The sequence below is a fragment of the Balaenoptera ricei genome, chromosome 16 (genome assembly GCF_028023285.1).
Source record: "Balaenoptera ricei isolate mBalRic1 chromosome 16, mBalRic1.hap2, whole genome shotgun sequence".
Taxonomy (NCBI): domain Eukaryota; kingdom Metazoa; phylum Chordata; class Mammalia; order Artiodactyla; family Balaenopteridae; genus Balaenoptera; species Balaenoptera ricei.
In genome coordinates this window covers 111,649,532-111,671,104 of record NC_082654.1, presented here as the reverse complement: position 1 = coordinate 111,671,104, position 21,573 = coordinate 111,649,532, and the positions used below count along the sequence as shown (strand labels likewise).

The following is a 21,573-nucleotide window of genomic DNA, read 5'->3' as shown; positions in this document are numbered from 1 at the left end:
TATATGTTGCAAAATGATCACCACAGTAAGTCTAAGTAGCATCCATCACCACACGTAGTTAGAGTTTTTCTTCTTGTGATGAGAACTTTTGAGATTTACTCTTTTAGCAACTTTTAAATACATAAGCTACTATTTTAAATATAGGCCAATATTCTATTGCATGGACATAGCACAATTTAGTCATTCTTTTATTTCTTAGTCGAGTTTAACTGTTTCCTTCATATGTATTCTATACATTTCTTACTCTTTCCTTAAAAAATATTAGTTGTTCTTAATAATTGTTAATGAGATCTGTTCATTGTATCTTCCACCTGATTATCAGTCCATTTAAATAGTAAATGATTTTGGCTGCACTAACACACAAAATTATCATGTTGCACTTTGGGAGGGTTTGTGCATTCGTTCGTGTTAAGTGAATTGGTAGTTTTCTTGGTCTGACAACCTATATAATACAATTCTGCCTCAATTAGGGCAGCCAGGACCGCATTGCTTTGTCATGTGATGCTAGTGGGCGGAGACATACAGTGAGCTTCGTCTTGGTTCTGGCCAAGGAAGGATGGGAAATGTGGTTTCTTTATCTTGAATACTCTGCAAATGTCTTTCCTACACTAACAGCCATTTTTTGATAGTTTCAACATTTATATCAAATGGCTTATTTTCCAGGGAACAAATTAATATACCTGTTGGCTATTAAAATATATTTTAGTATCCCTCTAAAAGTACCGGTAAAGCAGTAGGTAAATATGCAGGTACGCTCTGTGCCTTTCTGTGTCTGTCGGAGGATAATAATAGGGAATGTGGAAAATCTCTCGTGTAATAAATTGTGAGGTCTGGAATGCATCTTCATAGAGACTCTGGTCCCATATAGTGCTGGCAAGTTTGTACTCCCTGCGTAAAAGGTAACCTACAGTTAGTTTGTATGATAACCTTCGAGTTTTCTGACCCTCTCCATTTTGTATCTGAATCAGACTTTGAGCGTACTTTTTTCATTGTTTTTTTTCAGCCGCTGCTCTTTACGAAGCTCTCTCTTCTTTAGTTATGGACCTTGGTTTCTACTGTATCTTCCTATGTATTTTGATAGGTTTTTTTTTAAAACAGGTACTTTGAGGTACAGCATATGATTTTACACATTTTGTTTAATAATCATATTGTTTTTTCGTAATAAGTAAACACTGTTTCAGTCCTCTAATATTCTGAGGATTAGAGTAAGAATTCATTTTCTGTTAATCCTACAACTTGTAAGAATATAAAGAAAATGTTTTTGAGACCATAAAGGACATAGATTTTTTTGAGAGGACATATGGTCTTGGGATCTGATGATCTGGTTAGAACCCACCTACTCTACTAGCTGAGCAACCCTGGGAAAATTACTTGATTTATTTGAGCCTCAGTTTTCCTAAAATGTAAAATCAGGGTTAATTTTATCTACCTTGTGGAATTGTTTTTAAACAATTAATGAGATTATATCTGTGATGAGCTTAGAACATTGCCTGCCATACATTAAGCTCTCAATATAAGAAAAGCTCTTAAGTTCTTAAAGAAATGGGCTCAGTACTGCATTCTACATTATCTTAAGCTATAGAAAGAAAAACATTAGATTTTTATTGTATCAACCCTGAATTGTACCTAAGGATAATTGAGCTTACAGAATTTTTTTTTTATGATTTCCATTCTAGAGTTTTACTTCTGGGTCTGGGCTCAGAAGCATTTCATTCATTTATTCACTCAATAATAATTTATTGAACACTATAAATATGGGTGGATGGGGCGGGCACAGGGATTCATCAATAGACAGAATAAATAGAATCTGTATCTTTGTGTTAAAACAAATTAGTGTTTGGGTTAAAACAAATCCATGTTTGGGGAACAACAAGAATGAAGCGGATTTGGAGAGTAGTGTGCAAAATGAATTTATAAGGCCAAATGTAAATGATTTGAGATTCTTTATTTAAAGCAATGAATTATCATACCACTGTTCCCATCATTAATCTAGAATCTGTTGATAATACGAAGTAACTGGCTTCCTTTGCCCCTTCTAAACCAAGACTAACGAACTACAGCTCTGTGTTTTGTCAGTCTTTAATCATTATAGCATACACATTTAAAAATGGAAGCTTCACTGCCCAGTGTTGTTTACGTCATGTTATTTTCGATTTTGCTTTCAAATTGTAGCCCATATAACAGCATCAATAATTTGAAATGTGTACACATCATATTAGCTGTGCTAATATGCTTTTTTTTTCTCTCTTGTAGGCTTTCTACAAGTATAAAAGAGTTACAGAATTTCAAAGTCTTATTACAACACAGTAGGTAATAGAGGCTTTTATATGTCTAATTAGAGACATAAAGTGACTGTGTGAAGCCTTTTTAGTCTTGGACATTTCAGCAGAAGGAGACTAATCTTCAGACTTCAAGAATTCTGAACTCTTAAAGAGAAAATTCAAATGTTCACTTGAATATTTATGCTTCTTAATAGATTATCAATTAGAGATATTTGTAAATGAAATATACTTTTAAAACATGTAAACTGCACTAATTCTGTATTTAATTCCACGTGTTTCCATCTGTTGAATATTCTGCTCTTCCATTTGTTTAGAATTGGCTTTGTGCTTATTCTGTTCTTTATTTCCAGCTGTCAAACTTAAATGACTATGTCTCCATCTGAATAATACTGTTAACTAGTCTGTTATGGAAAAGGAGAACTAGGGAGCAAATGTTGCTTAGGGCAGGTATCAGTGACAAAAATTTGTCAGTGATTTTTAAATGTATTTTTAGCCTTGCCTAGTTCTGTGTGTCACCTCCTGTAATATGGAAGTGTCAGCGTGATCAATGACCCTTTCAATGTATAGTTATAGTAGTTACTTAAGAATCCCCAAGACTTCAGTTTCATTGGTTTTTATTGAAGATTTTAGGTTGTTGTTGTTGTGTTTTGCTTTGGTCTAAAGGACCTGCTTCGGCAAAGGTGAATAAGTAATATCCCCTATGCTACCCAGCCAGATTTCATGTGCCTGCAGTGGGCTGGCTCAAGAGGATTCTTTACTTAGAACGTGTAAATCAGTTTCTATTGATTGTGTGTTTCTTTGCCCCTACTCCAATTTTAGAAATTTTTGTTTAAGAAAACAAACCAAAAAAAAATTGCATAAATACTTATTTAACAGTTTCCATCTTATAAAATTTGAATGGAATTATATGGATTTATAACACCAAATGAAAACATTATATACACAAAACTTACTATTTTAAAGTAAGCATTTTTAAAGGATTTTATTTCAGAATACAGTCTATGCAATCCTCTCTCAATCTGATTTTCTTTGGTAGGGTATTTAAGTAGATAAATTAGTTCATACCTTCTCTAAGCTTCCCCCTTTCCCCACCTTTTCTTTTTTAGTTCTTTGTATATAAATGGTACTTCATGTGACTTGTACCAACAGATGACTTCATAAGTCCTAAACTGTCATTTTCTAAACCTGGGATTCAAATATCCTTAATATTTAAAATATTGATTATTTTAAAAGGTGTTAGTATATATAATGTGATTAATTTGGAAGGTTGCATCTGTGTAGAAGTAATGCGGGTATCAGTCTTTCATGAAGTAAATAAGTGCTCTTAAACCCATATCTTATCCTGCCAAAGTCTGAACGTGTTCATTGATGATTTTTAGTGGCATATTTTAACTTGTATTTAGTTGGCTTATCCCTTTTTAAAAAATACTTAGCCGTCCCTTGGAGGGCTATGGTTTGAGGGAGTAAGATCTCACTATTTAGTTATTTTCTTACCCCGTTTCTAACCTTTATAGACCTAGAGTTTTCATGTTGTTGTTGATAGTGGTGGTATTTTTTTTAAGTTGAATAAAACAGGCTGACTTGGTTGGAGCCTCCTCCACTTTTTCTTTTCATTTTTAGGGATGCAAGTATTGTCTGGTGGGAGAGGGGGACCTTCAGGTAAATTTGTCTAAAAAGTGAATATCTAAGTAATCTTGCTGGTAAATTAATAAGAATTATTCTTAGTGTTTTTCAGAGTCTAAGAAAATGTGAATGTTTTGCACTTTGTCTATTATTACTGTAAGTTTAAAAATCTTTTTGGTAGTGTTACTTCACCGTTCCCTCAGTTAAAGATAAAGGCTATTATTTAAGCTCTATTTCCTGGAGAAAATCTTTGGTCGTTTCCATTTCTTGCTTCTTTCCTTTACTGTGATTTGTTTCAAGCTTAGTTAAAATTGTGTATTAGAGTGAGTTCTAGGAATTAAAAGATCTAGTTAGGGTAAAAAGTTCTTTTAAAGGTTTTAACAGATCTTTCACTACCAAGAAAATAAACAAATGAAGTATTCTTAAGCTGAAATCTATTTGATTAACTTTATTTTACCATAAATTAGATTGTGATGGGCAGCCTACATTTTCGTGTATGTGTGTGCTTTTTAAATGAATGTGTAAGTGATAGGAATCTTTGTTTTGTGAGCCTGGTGATGTTTTATGGTCCTTGTGATATAAACTTTTTTCCAACTCACATACCTTTTTGTTGTCAAGTGATACTAGAGTACCGACTGCATTGTGAAAATGCTTGCCTGGCAATAATACCTCTTGGCATTTTGTCTTTATCTCATCACCTAATTTAAAAGTCCAACACTTGATAATATAACTTGACAGAAATGATTGTACCAGCTGATAAAGTAATGAAAATGCAGAAAAGGAAAATATTCCTTCCTTCAATGGCATGAGTTTATTTTTTTTTCTTAAGTGGCATCTATGTAAGTTAGAAATACTGTATATTAAAACTGGTAAATTTAAATGTTTCTCTTGTGTTGATTCTTAGATTATGAGGAGGATCAGACAGAATAGTAGTAATGGTTTTTACAGTTTTGAAATCCGATAAATCCAACGTTTTATTTTGACATTTTAACATTGTGAATTACTCAGTACTTGTAATCTCTGTACTTATATGAAACACTGTGCCATGTTTTCCAACTCTATCTAGGTGCCACTGTATATAAGAAGGGACAGCTATTTTGATCTCTGTCAGCATTGCCTTCATCTGGAAATTTGGGAACAGTTCACAGTAAACCTCTCAGCAGTTTGCACACTGAAGTACCTGCAGAAACCATAGCTATTCACCAAAATACAGACTGGGTGCATGGTACCATGGAAATTATTTGGTAAAACAAAACAACATAGACACACACCAAATTTATGTGTACTCTATTTTAAGTAACATCTACGGGTGCAGCTTTGATTTTGAACAGAATTCCAAATAATTTGCTGTTGTACCCACCAGATTATAGAAAATGTGAATTAAATGTTTCTGCCATCTTCCTATCTTGTTCTTTTATTTCTTTAACCCCCTTTTAAATGTTTCCTCTTATGAGATGAAAACTTGGTTATAATTTGTGGCGAAGGGAGAAACTAAGTAGTCTGTGGTTGTTTCTGTTTAAAATCATCATTGCACTCATTGGCAGCCACTGTTGAAGGGCTTTGCATGGATTATTTATCTTCTCAGCAACCCTAGCAGGTAAGTACAATTACTTCTCTGTTTTTAAATACGAAAACTGAGGATAAGAGAGGCTAAGTAACTTATCCATAGTCACAAATTCTAGGTTGTGGGACTAGAATTTGAAACTAGAAAGCCTGGCTCTATAGAGTCTCGGCTCAGAAGGTGGTGTATTTGTGTTAGTTTATAAATTGGCTTATTACCATTCAACTAAAGACTTTTAGCATCTTTTGATTGTTATTGAGTCATAAAGCTTTTTAAATATATTTTATTTTTTGAAAAGGTAATGACATCCATATGGTTCAAAAACCAAAAAATATACAAAGCTCTACAGTGGAACGTCGTCTTTCTTGGGCCCAACTTTCTGTACTGGGCACCCTTCCCCTGCCCTCACCATCAGTAACCTCTGTGCTTGGTTTCTTATGTTTCCATCCACACATCTTTAAGGCATATACCAACAAATACAAAAGGTCTTATTTTTTCTCTCATTTTTACCCAAAGAGTGGCATCATATACATACTGTTTGCTTTTTTTTCCCCCCACTTAGTTTTTCTTGGCAGTCTTCCCATGTTAATAGATAGCTTAATCACTTTTTTTTTTTTTTTTTTTAGTAACTGCTTGGTATCCCATTATATGACTATGCAATCGTTTAATTAGCCAATCTCCTATTAATGGGCATTTGGATTGTTTCCAGACATTGTATTTATGCCATTCTTGTAGTCTAAATTCCCCCAAATGGAATTTTTGGGTCAAAGACCATGTGCATTCATAATTTTGAAAGATATTAGAATATTGCTCTCCACAGGGGACGGCTGCCAATTCACACGCCCACCTTCAGTTGAAGGCAGTATCTGCTCCTCCACAGCCTTAACCAATACCGGTGTTGTTTTTTTTTTTTAAATATACTTATTTTATTTTATTTTTTGGTTGCCTTGGGTCTTTGTTGCTGCACGTGGGCTTTCTCTAGTTGCAAGAGGGGGCTACTCTTTGTTGCGGTGCGTGAGCTTCTCATTGCAGTGGCCTCTCTTGTTGCGGAGCACTGGCTCTAGGCGCGCGGGCTTCAGTAGTTGTGGCACATGGGCTCAGTAGTTGTGGCTCACGGGCTTAGTTGCTCCGCGGCATGTAGGATCTTCCCTGACTAGGGCTCGAACCCATGTCCCCTGCATTGGCAGGCGGATTCTTAACCACTGTGCCACCAGGGAAGCCCCTACCGGTGTTATTAAAAAGCTGGATTTTTGCTATTCTGATAAGGTGCAAAATTATGTATCAGTGTATTTTAGTTTGTATTTTTCTTATCATGAGTAAGGCTGACTATCTTTAATATGTTCAAGAGCCGTATTTCCTTTTGTGTTCATAACTTTTACCCATCTTTCTACTGCACTGTTGATCTTATCAGTTTCTAGGAGTGCTTTATTTATTAGAGATGTTCATACTTTGACTGTAATAAGCTGTACTTTTTTTTTTTTCCAGTCTATCTTTTGACTTTGCTTATGGTGGTTTAGCCATGGAGATGTCTTTATGCAGTCTAATGTATTAATGTTTTAGTGGCTTCCGGACTTTAAGTGATAATTAAGAAGGCCCTCTTCACTCCACAGCAATAATTCACCTATATTTTCTTCTAGAACTTTTATGACTTTAGTTTTTTAGATCTAAATTGTGACCCCTTGGAGTGTACCCTGGCATAAAGTGCAAGTTCAGGACCCAGGCTGATTTCTTCCCAGACGACGACCCATTGACTCCAGTACCATTTATCGAGCAGCTTATCTTCTTTCCTCATTAGTTTGAGATGCTGCGTGTATCTCATCTCAGATCCTGGCTTCTCTATTTCATGGATCTGTTCAGTCCTGTACCTGTACCACAGTTTTAACTACTCAGGGCCGATGTTTTAATACCTGGTACATTGGCCCCCTCTTACCTCCCCTGCCCCCTTTCAAAATTTTAAAATGATTTTTTTAGCTGTTCTTGTTTGTTCCATAGGAGCTTTAAGAAAAAACCCTTAAACAAATGAATCATGCTAAAAACTCTGCCCACCTCATTGTTTTCTCTGGAGGGTTGCCCTTTTAACCACATAATGTGTCACTGTTCTTTTAATTTGATACTTCACCTGATAAAAATCTACTTTTCATTATCTGTTGTTAATCATTTCAGTATTCTAGTTGCCAGCGCCCAGACAGGTGAGAGCAAAGAGACAGAACGTGAGGTGCCTGTGTAGACAGAATTTCACCTCAGTGCTTCTGTTTTAAGACTTAGTTCTCAAATCATTCTTAGAAGCTATCTTGCTATATAATCCTTATTTCCTCTTTTACTCCATTATGGATCCTTTGTCCAAAAGTTGGATGTCTGTCAAAGATTCATAACAAAACAGGCAGGGGCCCTTAAATGAGTATTAATCTTCTAAAATTAATATGCAGTGGATAAAAGTGCAAGTGCAAGAAGTCACCTTAAAAAAGCCCCAGCGATATCTACCAGAAGAAACAGGATTTGAGTACTCACTCACTGCTCTAGGAGCTGGGCATATAGCAGCGAACAAAACAGACAGATATCCCTGCCATCGCGTAACTTATGAATTCTATAACCTCACTAGGTTGTATCTAGTTGATAGCGAGAATGCACCTAGAGGAAGAATACGGTTGACCCTTGAACAACATGGGGTTGAACTGCACGGGTCTACTTAACATGCAGATTTTCTTCAATATATATATACATATTACAGTACTACGCGATGTGTGGTTGGTTGAATCTGCAGATTTAGAACCGGAGATACGGAGAGCTGATTATAAAGTTCTATGTGGATTTCTGACTACTTGGGGGTCAGCCCCCCTAACCTTCACGATGTTCAGTAATCAACTGTGTATCAGTCGAAGAGGAATAGGTTAACACAGAAACCTGTCTAGTGGAGAAGGTCCCCTCGATGTGAATGAATCTTAGTTGTCTGCTTGACAGTGCCATCAAGTTGTCACAGGCCGATTAAAATCAATTAAAATCATCTACCTACCACCACTTGGTCAGGGCAGAGTCTGCATTCACCATGCATCATTCTGATGTCATTTAACTTTTCGTGCGGATTTCCTTCACAGAATATATCTCCAAATGGGTAAGTGTTCTGCTGTCCTTTAACAGGTTTTCAGGCTGCAGACCCGAAGCCCAGACTCTGGGCTAGTGAATGCACCAAGGGGATAACACACCAAGGGTATACAGTAGCACAAATTGAATGGCGCTGGTAAAGCATTATTTGGTTATCCTAAACTCACCCTTTCTATACCTCAATCAGTGCCTTCAAGGAGCACGTATGACTTGGGACTGCAAAGAAATGGGAAGGACTGTTGTAGGTTAGCAAGGGTCCTGGGAAATTGAGGGTCAGAGTCAAGAAAGGTCAGAGTGACAGGGCTCAGCAGAGAAGAGAGAGGGATTCTGAAGCTCACACAGGCTGAGAAGAAACAGGTCATGGGTCCAGCTGGAGAGCAGGCAGCTCATCTCTAGTTCTGACTAGGCTCTTAAAGTTCAGAGACAGAAAGCATATTCTGGAGATAAAAGACTCTTAATATTCTGAGTGGTAGGGCACCAAGCTCCAAAAGGACAGATAAGGTTTGGAGGCTAAAGAATGAATGCTGGCAAGGTATGATTAGTCTCTAGGAAAATAGTGGGTGGGTCCCAGCTACAGGTCAAGGGATAGAGATAGAGGTACGGAATCCAGCTTTAGAGGAACCAGGTAGATACCATTAGGAGCTGCTGAGTCAACGGGTTTGGACCTGAGGACTTTGAAACCCCTACTTGATGACCTGGCAGCCAGTCTCAGAACCCCACACTGAATGAACCCACATCAGTGCCCAGGCCCAGAGGAGCTGAGCGACAGGTACGGGGAATGAACACAGAGATCTAGGTTGGAGGCACACGAACATCAGCTGACTTTTAAGGTATTCTGACCCTTTGGTGCAAGGGCTCTTCATAAATACATACCTGCTAAGTGCCAAGAGTAGGGTTAATATAAGGGTGGTGCTGTGTCCACAGACTGGGTCCACAGACACAAGTACTGAGCCCAGCGTCTAGCACATAGTAGGTGCTCAATAAACACTGACTGAATTCCACTTCCTTATCCTCATGGTCCCTTTAAAAAAATGTTTCCTCACTTTAATCAGTTTGTTTATAGTCTTTGAGAAGAATTCCACTATTTAGCTTGATCCTTTCCAAAAGCTCCTCCATCTGAACTATGAAGTCTTAAGTAGCATTATGCATAGTTAGAAGTGCTTCCAATTAAAAAGAATTCTCACCTATATGGAATAAAAATTAGAAATGCATATTAGATGTGTCTTTGATCAGCCCTATACTTCATCATGCAGTAATCTAAAGACACTAGAGCAAGTTTTTTTTTTAAAAAAAAACAAAGTTTCTTTATTTGGAAATCTTGATAGTTTCAAATATTTAGACCCATTTAGTTCTAATATAAGTTCATCTTTATGGTTAAAAAGTAAAAGCAATATTCTTGTAATACTATGTAAACGTAAATGAGGACCTTTTTCTCAAAGCACTTCTCACGCTCTAGGGTTTACTAACGCTTATTCCTTTCCTCTTAATAGGGGTTAATTGTTCAAGGCCAACAAAGAGCAGTTCTTCTGGATTTTGGTAAGGGAGAAAATTGGGGGATGCATTAGCAAGTGCGCCTGATGTAAGCAGCTAAACACAATAACCAGCATCGTCATTAGCAATGTGCCCGACACATTCCGGAAGGAACTGGCATAGCTCAATGTGACTGGGGTGTGTATACTGTAAGAATCAAAACCTCCTCGAGTCCACAGCTGTGTGTGTTACACTCCGGATGTTTTAATCATCAGCTCAATTAAATGGGTTAATTGTAGAAAGGAAAAGGAGCCCCTGAAGGATATCTTACAGGCAGACCTCATTTTACTGTGCTTCACTTTATTGCACTTCAGATGCTGCATTTTCTACAAATTGAAGGTCTGAGGCAACCCTACATCGCACAAGTCTGTCGGCGCCATTTTTTCAACAGCATTTGCTCACTTTGTGACTCTGTGCCACATTTTGGTAATTCTCCCAATATTTCAAACTTTTTTCATTATTACTATATTTGTGAAGGTGATCCATGATCTTTGATGTTACTACTATGACTTGCTGAAGGCTCAGATAATGGTTGACATTTTTTAGCAGTATTTTTAAATTAAGGTACGTACATTGCTTTTTAAGATATAATGCTACTGCACACTTAACAGACTACAGTGTAGTGTAAACATAACTTATAATTATGTGTACTGGGAAACCAAAAAAATTCATGTGATTCACTTTATTGCAATGTTTTGCTTTATTGAAGTGATCTGGAACCAAACTGCAGTTATCTCCAAGGTCTGCCTGTACACACATCAGTTGGAATTCTTTAGACAATTAACTAACTCCATAATTAACTGTACGCATATTTCCAGTGGATACACAGGAACATTTACATGCAGCCTTTTAGTGTTGAATCAGCCTTAGCTAAATGATGGTACAAAATTTTCAGTGATATTGCCATACTTCCCCATACTTTTTTAACATTCGAATTATGGGAGTTTTAATTTCATCATGTTGCCTTAAAACAAGAGGACAGTTGGGTATTTTAGAACCAGTAATCACCATTCCTTGCCTTCTCTTGGCCTTTAGTATTTCACCTAGGAGTAGCTTTGTTAGTGTACTTGGCAACACAAGTAAATTAGGAAGTTAAAGGAAATTTTAATTTTCCTTTCCACACCATACACGCAACATTTCAGAGTATACATGATCATTTACTATGAGAGAGAGTTTGTTACAATCATAGTTTTTCATATTCTAGATGTGTTTACATTACTTGTACTTTAAGGCATTACTTTTCAAAAAGGGAAGAAGAGAAAAATAGGCACTTAGAACATTTTTATCCTTTCTGATAAAAAAATAATAGTTCAAATACTACTAGCAGCTTAATCATAAAAATAGATTACGGCTTTTATCAGTTAATGCTGAGTATTTCAATTTTCTTGCCAATAATAAAAGAATAATAAGATATTTGTATGTCATAGGATGAGTATAATAATTGCATGATGTTTTGACCTAATATTGAAGAACTGCAGTACTTCCTGAAAGCATGATTTAAAGGATTTTTACGCATTTGCTGAGTCTGCCTTTAAATTCTTCTAAGTATCACTAACAAAGATAGTATGACAAGTAGGGTGTTCTTAAAGCCATTTAGAATAACAACTTACAATATTTTAAGGTAACCTGAATAATCAGTGCAAATTTTGCTTCAGTGTAGAATTTTCCCTGGCAGTAACTGTTTTAAATACGTGACCCAAATTCTTCCATATACTGAAAAGCAAGAATGTTGTTGTGTGTGATTATGCAGGGTGAAGGTGTTGGTACACATGAAGAACCCAATCATGACCCACTGAAAACTTGAGATCCTGATTTTTAAATACCATCAAGATAAGAGAAGCAGACTTGATCGCTGTGAAATCAGTGCCCGGAGACAAGTTATTCCTGAAGGCCAAACTGGGAAGGAAGACATCAGAAATGGGTTTCATTACGTGGGCAGAACTTACTAATATAAGTTCCTTTTCACCTGCCCCTCCCTCTGTCCCGAGATGTAAGATTTCCTAGGCAGAGCAGAAAGATACTTTCTCTCTGGTAACAGTACTTTCTCTAGTACCCTAGCCTCCCTGACAGAGCCACGTACAGTCTCCTATTACAGGCAGTTTTATAACTGCAGGCCACATATATATATAGACTTGGAGATTTTAGAATGGCATTTATGGTTGGGGAACTAGTATTTCATGACGTGTTTCACTTAAATGAAAGACAACTTATAAGCAACTGTCTGGAATACCCTTTTACATGGCTGAGAGGCAGGACTCATGCTATAGGATACTGCAGTGCTACTACCATTTTAAACATGCAGCTTCCAGTGGGCTGCTTTCGGAGCTACTTAAAAATAAAAAGTATTATTTTAAAAATGGTTGGAGACTATAAGAAAACTGTTAGGATTCCACATCGTCTTTTGGCTCAAGGACTCAGGGTTACCTGTTATTAAACCCCTTTTGAGAACCTCTTCGTTGTTCAGTAATGAATGTTCAGTGAGCTGGGAAAGGTGCAGTCTTGCTGAAGTCCTGAGGCGATGGGTATTAGATTCACTGGGCTAACAAACTGTGCAAAAATCTCTGAATACAGCAGAGGAAGTTTAATAGTGTAAGTCAATTCTATCAATGTTTTTATTAACATCAACTTATCACTGAAGGTATACATTAGTGCCCTGTTTAAAGGAGTAGTAAATTTTGGCAAAATTTAGGAGATTCTCTGAGGAACCAACCGTCTATGCCTCCACAACTCTAAGGAGCCGATTTACCTACTGTGTAGTCCGCTGACATTCTGCTACATTGTAACTTTCAACACTGGCGCTGCAATCGGCTTTCTAGCTGTCAACTGTACTTAGAGTCTACCAGAATCTGAGCGATCTGAAGAGGTAAGGATTTGAGGAATGCTTTAGTCCAAAAGCCTTTAAAACAAAAAACAAAAAACAAAACAAAAAAACCATCAGACCATGTACTGTATACTTTTAAAGTGAATTATGCATAAAAGTCTGTGCAAACTACAACATATATTGCAGTAACATTCTCAAAAAATCCTAGTATATTTTAGCATTAAGTTATATAAAATACATCTTTATAAAAGTACAGAATTTTTTTGAAGTTTAAATTATACTCACTGAAACAGGCAGCCAGGCTCACTTTTTAGTACTAAAATAAGGTTTTTATCAATCTAAATTATTGCTTAGTCCTATGGAGCCATCAGAAACCTGTAACAAAGAAAAATCGAGTCCTATTTCTTAAGGAAACGTGCCCTAAAAATTCAGCTGTCATTAAATTAGTCTTTCTGAAGATTTTCAACTGAGGCATCGTCCATATAACTTGTTAACTGATGCTACCCATGGCTTGGTTTGTCAGGATCCAAAATTGAGTCTGGTTGTAAAGTTCCTACTTGAGCCAGGAAGCTGTTAGTTTGTTGTCCCCAATCATAGCAGTCTGGAGCAAAACTTGAAAAGAAAAAGAGAGATTTCAGTGACGTGAAACATTATGCTGACTGTTGATGACATGCCAATTTTAGGTAGACAGAACTGGGGTTTTGTATAAACTAGACAATCCCAAAGCTGTTCAAAGTAGCTTCTTGAAGCCCGTTTTCCCACTAACAAGTGCTATACGCAGTGGCTAGAAGACCACCCACAAAAGTCACCTGAACTCTATAGAGCCCAGAAGTGTAGTAATACTGCAGCCAATCACTATGTATAACAAAACGCTTTAGCAACAAATTGTATCTGAATCCTAATGGAGAGTATAGCTCACTACCTGTGTGTCTTTGGACAAATAACTTCTGTGCCTCGATTTAAAACATTTTTTTTCTGTGCCTCAATTTTATTATCTGTTAGAATGGGAGTAATATTGGTAACTACCTTGTTGGGCTTTTGTGAGTTAATACCTGTAAAATGTTTATAACAGAATCTTACTATACAGTTAGCTCTCCACAATGTACATTATTGTTGTTTTATCATCATCATTTTCCTCTGTGTAATGGAAAGGGGATCTTTTCTTCATCCACAGGAGGTAGTGAGGGCGCCCTCAGCTGTGTCTCTTCCAGCATGTGAGAGGTTAGGGCTGCTCCAGCAGGTTACAGAGGGACATACCTAGCGAACAGGCAATGCGGTGGGGGACTGGATAAGAGAACAGTTTTAGGGAAGAGAGATGGGACACCTTTTGACCTCAGAGTTCTGGAGTTCACTGACTCCTTTCCCAACGATCTGTGTTCTTTACACCTGCTGGCGGGGTGGGCTGCTCTGCTCTCTGTTCTCCCCAGCACGATCTTTTATTCTATCCTCTGACCAGGATTTCTCTGCTCGCTGATCCACTGAGAAAGCAAGGTATTCTCCCAGCTTTTCCTGTCCCTATAACAAGGACTCCTTTCAGACCTCTTTTAAGGTTTTCTAAGAATTTTACTGTAGTAATAAAGAGCAGAAAAGCAAGCATATCTTTATCATTTTGCCCCAGGGGGAAAAAGAATTTACCTTAATATGTTAACGGTGGGTCTTTAAATTCACAAAGGATTACATAAGATAAGCTTTCACGTCTAAAAACCACTCAGCCTGAAGCTACCCTTTCATAGGAACAGTCCCGGGGTCCTGGGAGGACAGCAGAGTGAAGAGAGGAGCTAGGCAAGCACTAGGTCAGCCCTTTCTGCTCCCCTCGCCCCTGCTGGCCTTGAAGTCCCAGATTCACAGGCTGAAAGAGGGGACAGGCTGATCGCTGAGCAGTGGAGTGTGGCTGAAGCGTCCCTGGGCTGAGGAGTGGGAAGGGAATCCAGTAGCTACCCCACCTCCTGTTTGCAGACCACGACCGTGGCCTTGGCAGAGGTCGCAAAGCGCACGATCTCAGGAGGTGGGTCTCGACTCTGGCTGCAGTTAGTCTTACTACTCAGATGCTTCCCCTCCTTTTTCTGTTGGCCTCACCCTACCTCCAGCTCTGGGGTTTTATGTAGGCATTTCCATTTAGTCTGAATCCATTTCATTGGCTTGGCCCTCAGCCTCCTAACCACGCCCCTCCAGCATGAACTAGGGTCTTACCTTCCCTGAAGTCCCTGAGGGGCAATGTTCCAGGCAAGGTCATCGTCACTGTCATATCTTCGAGGGTTGTCAAAGAAATAAGATCTGGGACCAAATCCATGGCTGGGGACCATTCCAGGGTTGGTCTAGAAAGACAGTGTAATGGTTCAGTGTATTTTCAGACACTGTGCCTTGCACGAGGCAAAGAGAAATAACATCTCTTTCTTGCAGGAGACTAAAGATGCTCTATTCACCTGGATGGAGGCACTTGTTCAGCTGGAGTGTTCATTTCAGTTACTTTTTAATTTAAGCGGTATTAACCTTTTCTCTTATCAGTACGGACAAAATCTTCTTTCAGAGTTCTGCTTGCAGCAGTGAATTATCACCGTTTTAATCTCTTATAGAAAAACCAGACAATACCCAAATCAGCCAAACTAGACAGTCCCAAATTAGATATAAACCTGTATAATGATGTGGGCATTCACAACAAATTAAAAGAATGAAATGATGAAATTTTGAGAGAGTTTCTTATCCAGTTTCTATAATCTGCTTCTCCTGTTTCTGTCCCCAAGCTGAGTTCACCTCTCAAAAAAAATTACAGTTGTCCACAGGGGATTGGTTCTAGGACCCCCCCAACAGATACCAAAATCCGAGGATGCGAAGTCCCTTATATAAAATGATATAGTACAGTCAGTCCTCTGTATATGCGGATTCCGCGTTTGTGGATTCAATCTGGCATAAAATCCCACGTTTGTTTGACATCTTTGTACATATCATTAGTGGTCTTTTTTTTTTTGGCCACACGGTGCAGCATGTGGGATCTTAGTTCCCCGATCAGGAACTGAACCCACACTCCCTTCAGTGGAACACGGAGTCTTAACCACTGGACCACCACGGAAGTCCCTAGTGGTCTATTTAAAAGTTAACCAATAGAGTATGAAAAAAGGTTATTATAGGATGGGTATCTATATGTGAATTTCTGCTTTTCTAAGACTCATCTAGCCAAACATAGGAAGCAAAGCGGAACTTATACAAGGTGGGACACCTTCAAATTTACTATTTATAGCAGTTCAAGAATGTCTATACAAAGAATGAAGTTGCACCCTTACCTCACACATATACAAACAGTAACTCAAAATGGATCAAAGACCTAAACGAAAAAGTAAAAATTATAAAACTCCTCTTAGAAGAAAACATAGGGGCAAATCTTCATGACCTACAATTTAGCAAAGGATTCTTAGATATGACACCAAAAACATGAGTGACAAACCAAAAAAACAGATAAACTGGACTTCAAAATTAAAAACGTTTTTCCGTCAAAAGATACCATCAAGTGAAAAGACAGCCACAGGATGAGAAAATATTTGCAAATCATATATCTTTACAAGGGACTTCTATCTAAAATATATAAAGGACTCTTACAACTCAATAGTAAATAGACAATTTAAAAGTGGGCAGGGAATTCCCTGGTGGTCCAGTGGTTAGGACTCTGCGCTCACTGCTAAGCACCCAGGTTCAATCCCTGGTTGGGGAGCAAAGATCCCGCAAGCCACGCAGCGCAGCCAAAGAAAAATAATTAAAAGCAATTTTTTTTAAAAGTGGGCAAAAGATCTGAATAGATATTTTTCCAAGGAAGATATACAAATGGCCAGTAAGTACATAAAAAATGCTTGACATCATTAGTCATCACAGAAATACAAATCAAAAGCCACAATGAGATCTCTATCAGGACATCTTGACTCAGAAAGTTAGATAACAGCAAGTGCTGGGGAGGATGGCTAGTGGGAATGCGAAGTGGTGCACTCGCCGTGGGAAGCGGTCTGGCAGTTTCTCAGAAAGTTAAACCTAGGGCTTCCCTGGTGGCGCAGTGGTTGAGAATCTGCCTGCCAATGCAGAGGACACGGGTTCGAGCCCTGGTCTGGGAGGATCCCACATGCCGCGGAGCAGCTGGGCCCGTGAGCCACAACTACTGAGCCTGCGTGTCTGGAGCCTGTGCTCCGCAACAAGAGAGGCCGCGACAGTGAGAGGCCCGCGCACCACGATGAAGAGTGGCCCCCGCTTGCCGCAACTAGAGAAAGCCCTCGCACAGAAACGAAGACCCAACACAGCCAAAAATAAATAAATAAAAATTAAAAAAAAAAAAAGTTAAACCTAGAGTGACCAAATGACCCAGCAACTGCACTCCTAGATGTATACCCAAGAGACATGAAGACATATGTACAGAAACTTGTACATGAATGTTCATAGCAGCATTATTCATAAGTAGCCAAAAGACAGAAACAACCCGAATATCCATCAGTGGATGGATAAATAAGATGTGGCACATCCATACAAAGAAATATTAATTGGCCATAAAAAGGAACGAAGTACTAATACATACTACAATTTGGATGAACCTTGAAAACATTATGCTAATTAGAAGAAGCCGGTGACAGAAAATGGCATACTGTATGATCCCATTCATATCAAAGTCCAGAATAGGGAAATCTATATTCACAGAAAGTAGATTAGTAGTCGCTTGGGGGCAGGGGGATGGGGAGTGATAGATAAAGAGTACGGAGTTTCCTTCTGAGGTGATAAAAATGTTCTAAAAACTGTGGTGGTGATTGCACATACCTGAATATACCCAAACCCACTGAATTATACAAGTGAAATGGGTGAATTGTTTGGTATGGGAATTATATCTCAATAAAGCTATTAAAAAATATATATATATATGAAATGGAGAGAGATTCTCAAACTTTACAGTGCATTCAAATCACTTGGGTACTTATTAAATTATTTAAACTGTGGATTCCCAGAACCTATCCCAGAGATTCTGAACTGGGTCCAGAACACGGCCCAAGCATCAGTACTTACACCAAGCACCCCTCGGGATTCTGACGTGGATGGCAAAGAGGCACACCTCGAGTATCCTGTTACACCAGCTCTAGTGACGCCAAGTGTGGAGGCTTGTTTATACCAACTGTATTTTGGATACAAATGGTAGTTAACGTTTTTTTAAAATGCCCCACCTACAGTATGTGCCCTTTTAAAGTCAATGAGTATGAGTTAAATTATAGATCTCCCCCCAAAAGAATATTTGACCTTTTTCTCCAAGCAATTACAGAAGTTACAGATAGTAATAGGATTATTATTGAGTCATTAGGAATTTAATTTCTTCTCCAAACGTTATTATGCCAAGTAAAGCCACAGTGCAGCACAGAATTAAAATCATGGACTTCGTATGCTAAGTGAAATAAACAAGTCACAAAAAGAAACAGAAGAAAAATAAATAAAATAAAATCATGGACTTAGGAGCCAGGCTGCCTTGGTTTGAATCCAGGCTCTGCCTCCTACTAGCCGTGGGGATCTTGAGCCTGAGTTTCCTCATCTCAAAATGAGTATAATACTAGATTTTACCTTACAGAGCTATTGTGAGGATTAAAGAATTTAATATATTTAAAGTGCTTAGAACAGTGCCTAGCATCTATAAATGCTATATAACTGTTAGCTATTTTTAGCAAGTTCTGTGTGTAATAATGGCATTAACCCTGGTTGTCTTGCCCAAGGGTATTTTATGAACACTGGTGCTTCACCAAGCCAGATGTGACACTCAGATTACCTGCTAATGAGACTTAACTTCCTGAGCATGATATAAAAATGGGAAAGGGTTTTCTATTTATGATTTTGTATCATGAATTCACTCCCTCAGGATGAATTAGGAGATAATGTCCTTTAAGGCATAAAGAATCATTTTAATTCACTAACATGCTACTGTAGATGAGCAGTTATCAGTGTGGTCCACGGACTGCTGGAGGCCCCCCCCCCCATGCTTTCAAGGATTGACAAGGTCATACCTATTTACATAATTAGCATATTAAGATTCTATTTGCCTTTTCCATTGTGTTCACATTGGCACCAATGGCGCAAAAGCAGTAAAAGTGCTGGTGCTTTAGCAGATTTCAAAGCAGTGGCACCAACTGCGCTAGTAGTTACCAGGTTCTTCCCCCACTACACAATCACAGTTAGAAAAAGGTTCACTTAAGAAGGTCTAAACGAAGCAGGAAAAACTGACCAATTTTATTGTAAGGAAAAGAACCTGTACAACTCTGAGCTGTAGCTACTTTTTTCATGCAACTTGAAAACTCATGACAACCATGATTTTTCAGATGTGGGCATCTGGCAGACATTGTCTCAAAAGTGAATGAACTAAGCTGTCAATTCAAGGAAAACATATGACAGTATTTGTTGTCACTGATCAAATTTGAGCATTGAAGCAAAAATTAAAGCTTTGGAAAACCTGTATTCCCCACCATGAGCTTGGCAGCTTCCCAATATTTAAAGATTTTTCTGACGATCAGTGGTAATATTAATGAATGAGAGATATATTTTTTGATATTGTATAATAAAAACTTAACTTTTGGAAGATCTGTATAACTCAATAAACCAGAATTTTCCAAATGACCAATGCATGGTATTAAATACAAAACCATGCATGGGTAAAAGATCCATTCAAAGTGCAAGGTAAACCAATGGATGTTAATAACACAACCTGAAAAGTTCAGTGATATGGTTTTAGATTCCATATTGCAGCTAACTTTTAAGAAATCACAACTTGTTGAGTTTGAGTGTATATTAAAGAATATTCACAATTATGCTAATAAAAAAGCTATTAAAATACTCATTTTTGCAACTATGTATCTCTGCGAAGCTGGATCTTCTTCATATACTTCGACCAAAACAACATATCACTACAGACTGAATGCAGAAGCAGATATGAGAATCCAGCTGTCTTCTATTAACCCAGACATTAAAAAGAGTCACAGAATTTTAAAACAATGCTACTCTTCTCACTAATTTGTTTTGGAAAATATAGTTCTTTTTCATAAAAAAATTTTATGGTAACATGCTATGGGTTTATTATTTACAATGAATTAATAAATGAGCATTTAAAATTTTTCTCACACACATACACACCTCCAAACAAACTTTTTGCAGTCCTCAATAATTTATCAGTGTAACCCCAAATAGCCAAAGCAAACTTGAGCAAAAAGAACAAAGCCGGCAGCATCATGTCCCCTGATTTCAAACTATATTATGAAGGTATATCAAAACAGTAAGATATTGGCATAGAAACAGATCAATAGAACAGTATAGAGAGCCCAGAAAGAAACCTAAGAATATATGGTCAACTAATTTACAACAAAGCAGCCAAGAACATACAATGGGGAAAGGACAGTCTCTTAAATAAATGGTGCTGGGAAAACTGGACCACTATCTTACACCATGCACCAAAATTAACTCAAAAGGGATGAAAGGGACTTCCCTGGTGGCGCAGTGGTTAAGAATCCGCCTGCCAATGCAGGGGACAGGGGTTTGAGCCCTGGTCCGGGAAGATCCCACATGCCGTGGAGCAACTAAGCCCATGTGCCGCAACTACTGAGCCTGCGCTCTAGAGCCTGAGAGCCACAACTACTGAAGCCCATGCGCCTAGAGCCCGTGCTCCGCAACAAGAGAAGCCACTGCAATGAGAAGCCCGTACACCGCAACGAAGAGGAGCCCCCCCGCTCAGCGCAACTAGAGAAAGCCCACGCGCAGCAATGAAGACCCAACACAGCCAAAAATAAATAAATAAATATTTTTTAAAAAAGGGATGAAAGACTTGAAACCATAAAACTCCTAGAAAAAACATAGGCAATAACCTCCTTGACATCAGTCTTGACAATTTTTGGATCTGACTCCAAAAGCAAAGGAAACAAAAGCAAAAATATACAAGTGGGACTACATCAAACTAAAAAGCTTCGGCACACCAGAGGAAACCATCAACAAAATGAAAAGGCAACCTACTGAATGGTAGAAAATATTGGCAAATCCTAGATCTGGTAAGGGGTTGATATACAAAATATATAAAGAACTCATACAACTCAATAGCAAAACAGAAAACAAAAACAAAAAAAACACCACAATCTGATTTTAAAATGGGCAGAGGATCTGAACATTTTTCCAAAGAAGATGGCCAACTGGTTACATGAAAAGATGCTCAATGTCATTAATGATCAGGGAAATAAAAATCAAAACCACAATCAGTATCACTGCATACCTGTCAGAATGGCTATAATCAAAAAAAAAAAAAAAAAAAAAAAGTGTTGGCGAGGATGCGGAGGAAAGGGAATCCTTGAATCCATGTGCACTGATGGTGGGAATGTAAATTAGTGCAGCCACTATGGAGGTTCCTCAAAAAATTAAAAACTACCACGATCCAGCAATTTCTCTTCTGCATATTTATCTGAAGAAAACGAAAACACTAATTCAAAAAGATATATATACCCCCACGTTCACTGCAGCATTATTTACAATAGCCAAGATGTGGGAACAACCCAAGTGTCCACCAATGCATGAATGGATAAAGAAAATGTGATACACACACACTAGAAATATTCAGCCATAAAAAGAATGAAATCTCCTGATAAACCATAATGGAAAAGAATATGAAAAAGAATACATAT

At 38.0% G+C, this 21,573-nt stretch overlaps 2 protein-coding genes across 6 annotated transcripts in view; one reads left to right on the top strand and one right to left on the bottom strand.

Annotated features, from left to right (window-relative positions):
- The window catches only part of ERO1B (endoplasmic reticulum oxidoreductase 1 beta), a 65,516-nt gene extending 60,222 nt beyond the window's left edge, over positions 1 to 5,294 (top strand). For 3 of the 4 annotated variants that reach the window (XM_059899559.1, XM_059899558.1, XM_059899556.1), the window contains 2 exons: positions 2,254 to 2,310; positions 4,972 to 5,294. In XM_059899559.1, the coding sequence (XP_059755542.1) occupies positions 2,254 to 2,310; positions 4,972 to 4,987 (73 nt within the window). In that variant the 3' untranslated portion in view covers positions 4,988 to 5,294. Of the gene's footprint in view, positions 1 to 2,253; positions 4,786 to 4,971 lie in introns of those variants that run through there. The other variant, XM_059899557.1, reaches the window with a different exon arrangement.
- Positions 5,295 to 10,776: 5,482 nt separating this feature from the next.
- Positions 10,777 to 21,573, bottom strand: part of GPR137B (G protein-coupled receptor 137B) — a 47,473-nt gene continuing 36,676 nt past the window's right edge. The window contains exons 6-8 of one of the 2 annotated variants that reach the window (XR_009497957.1): positions 15,107 to 15,231; positions 13,202 to 13,528; positions 10,777 to 12,991 (exon numbers count right to left, since the gene is read on the bottom strand). Coding sequence is in view for 1 of the 2 variants with exons in the window: in XM_059899933.1 (XP_059755916.1) it covers positions 13,417 to 13,528; positions 15,107 to 15,231 (237 nt within the window). In the remaining variant the exon portion in view is untranslated. Of the gene's footprint in view, positions 13,529 to 15,106; positions 15,232 to 21,573 lie in introns of both variants that reach the window. The other variant, XM_059899933.1, reaches the window with a different exon arrangement.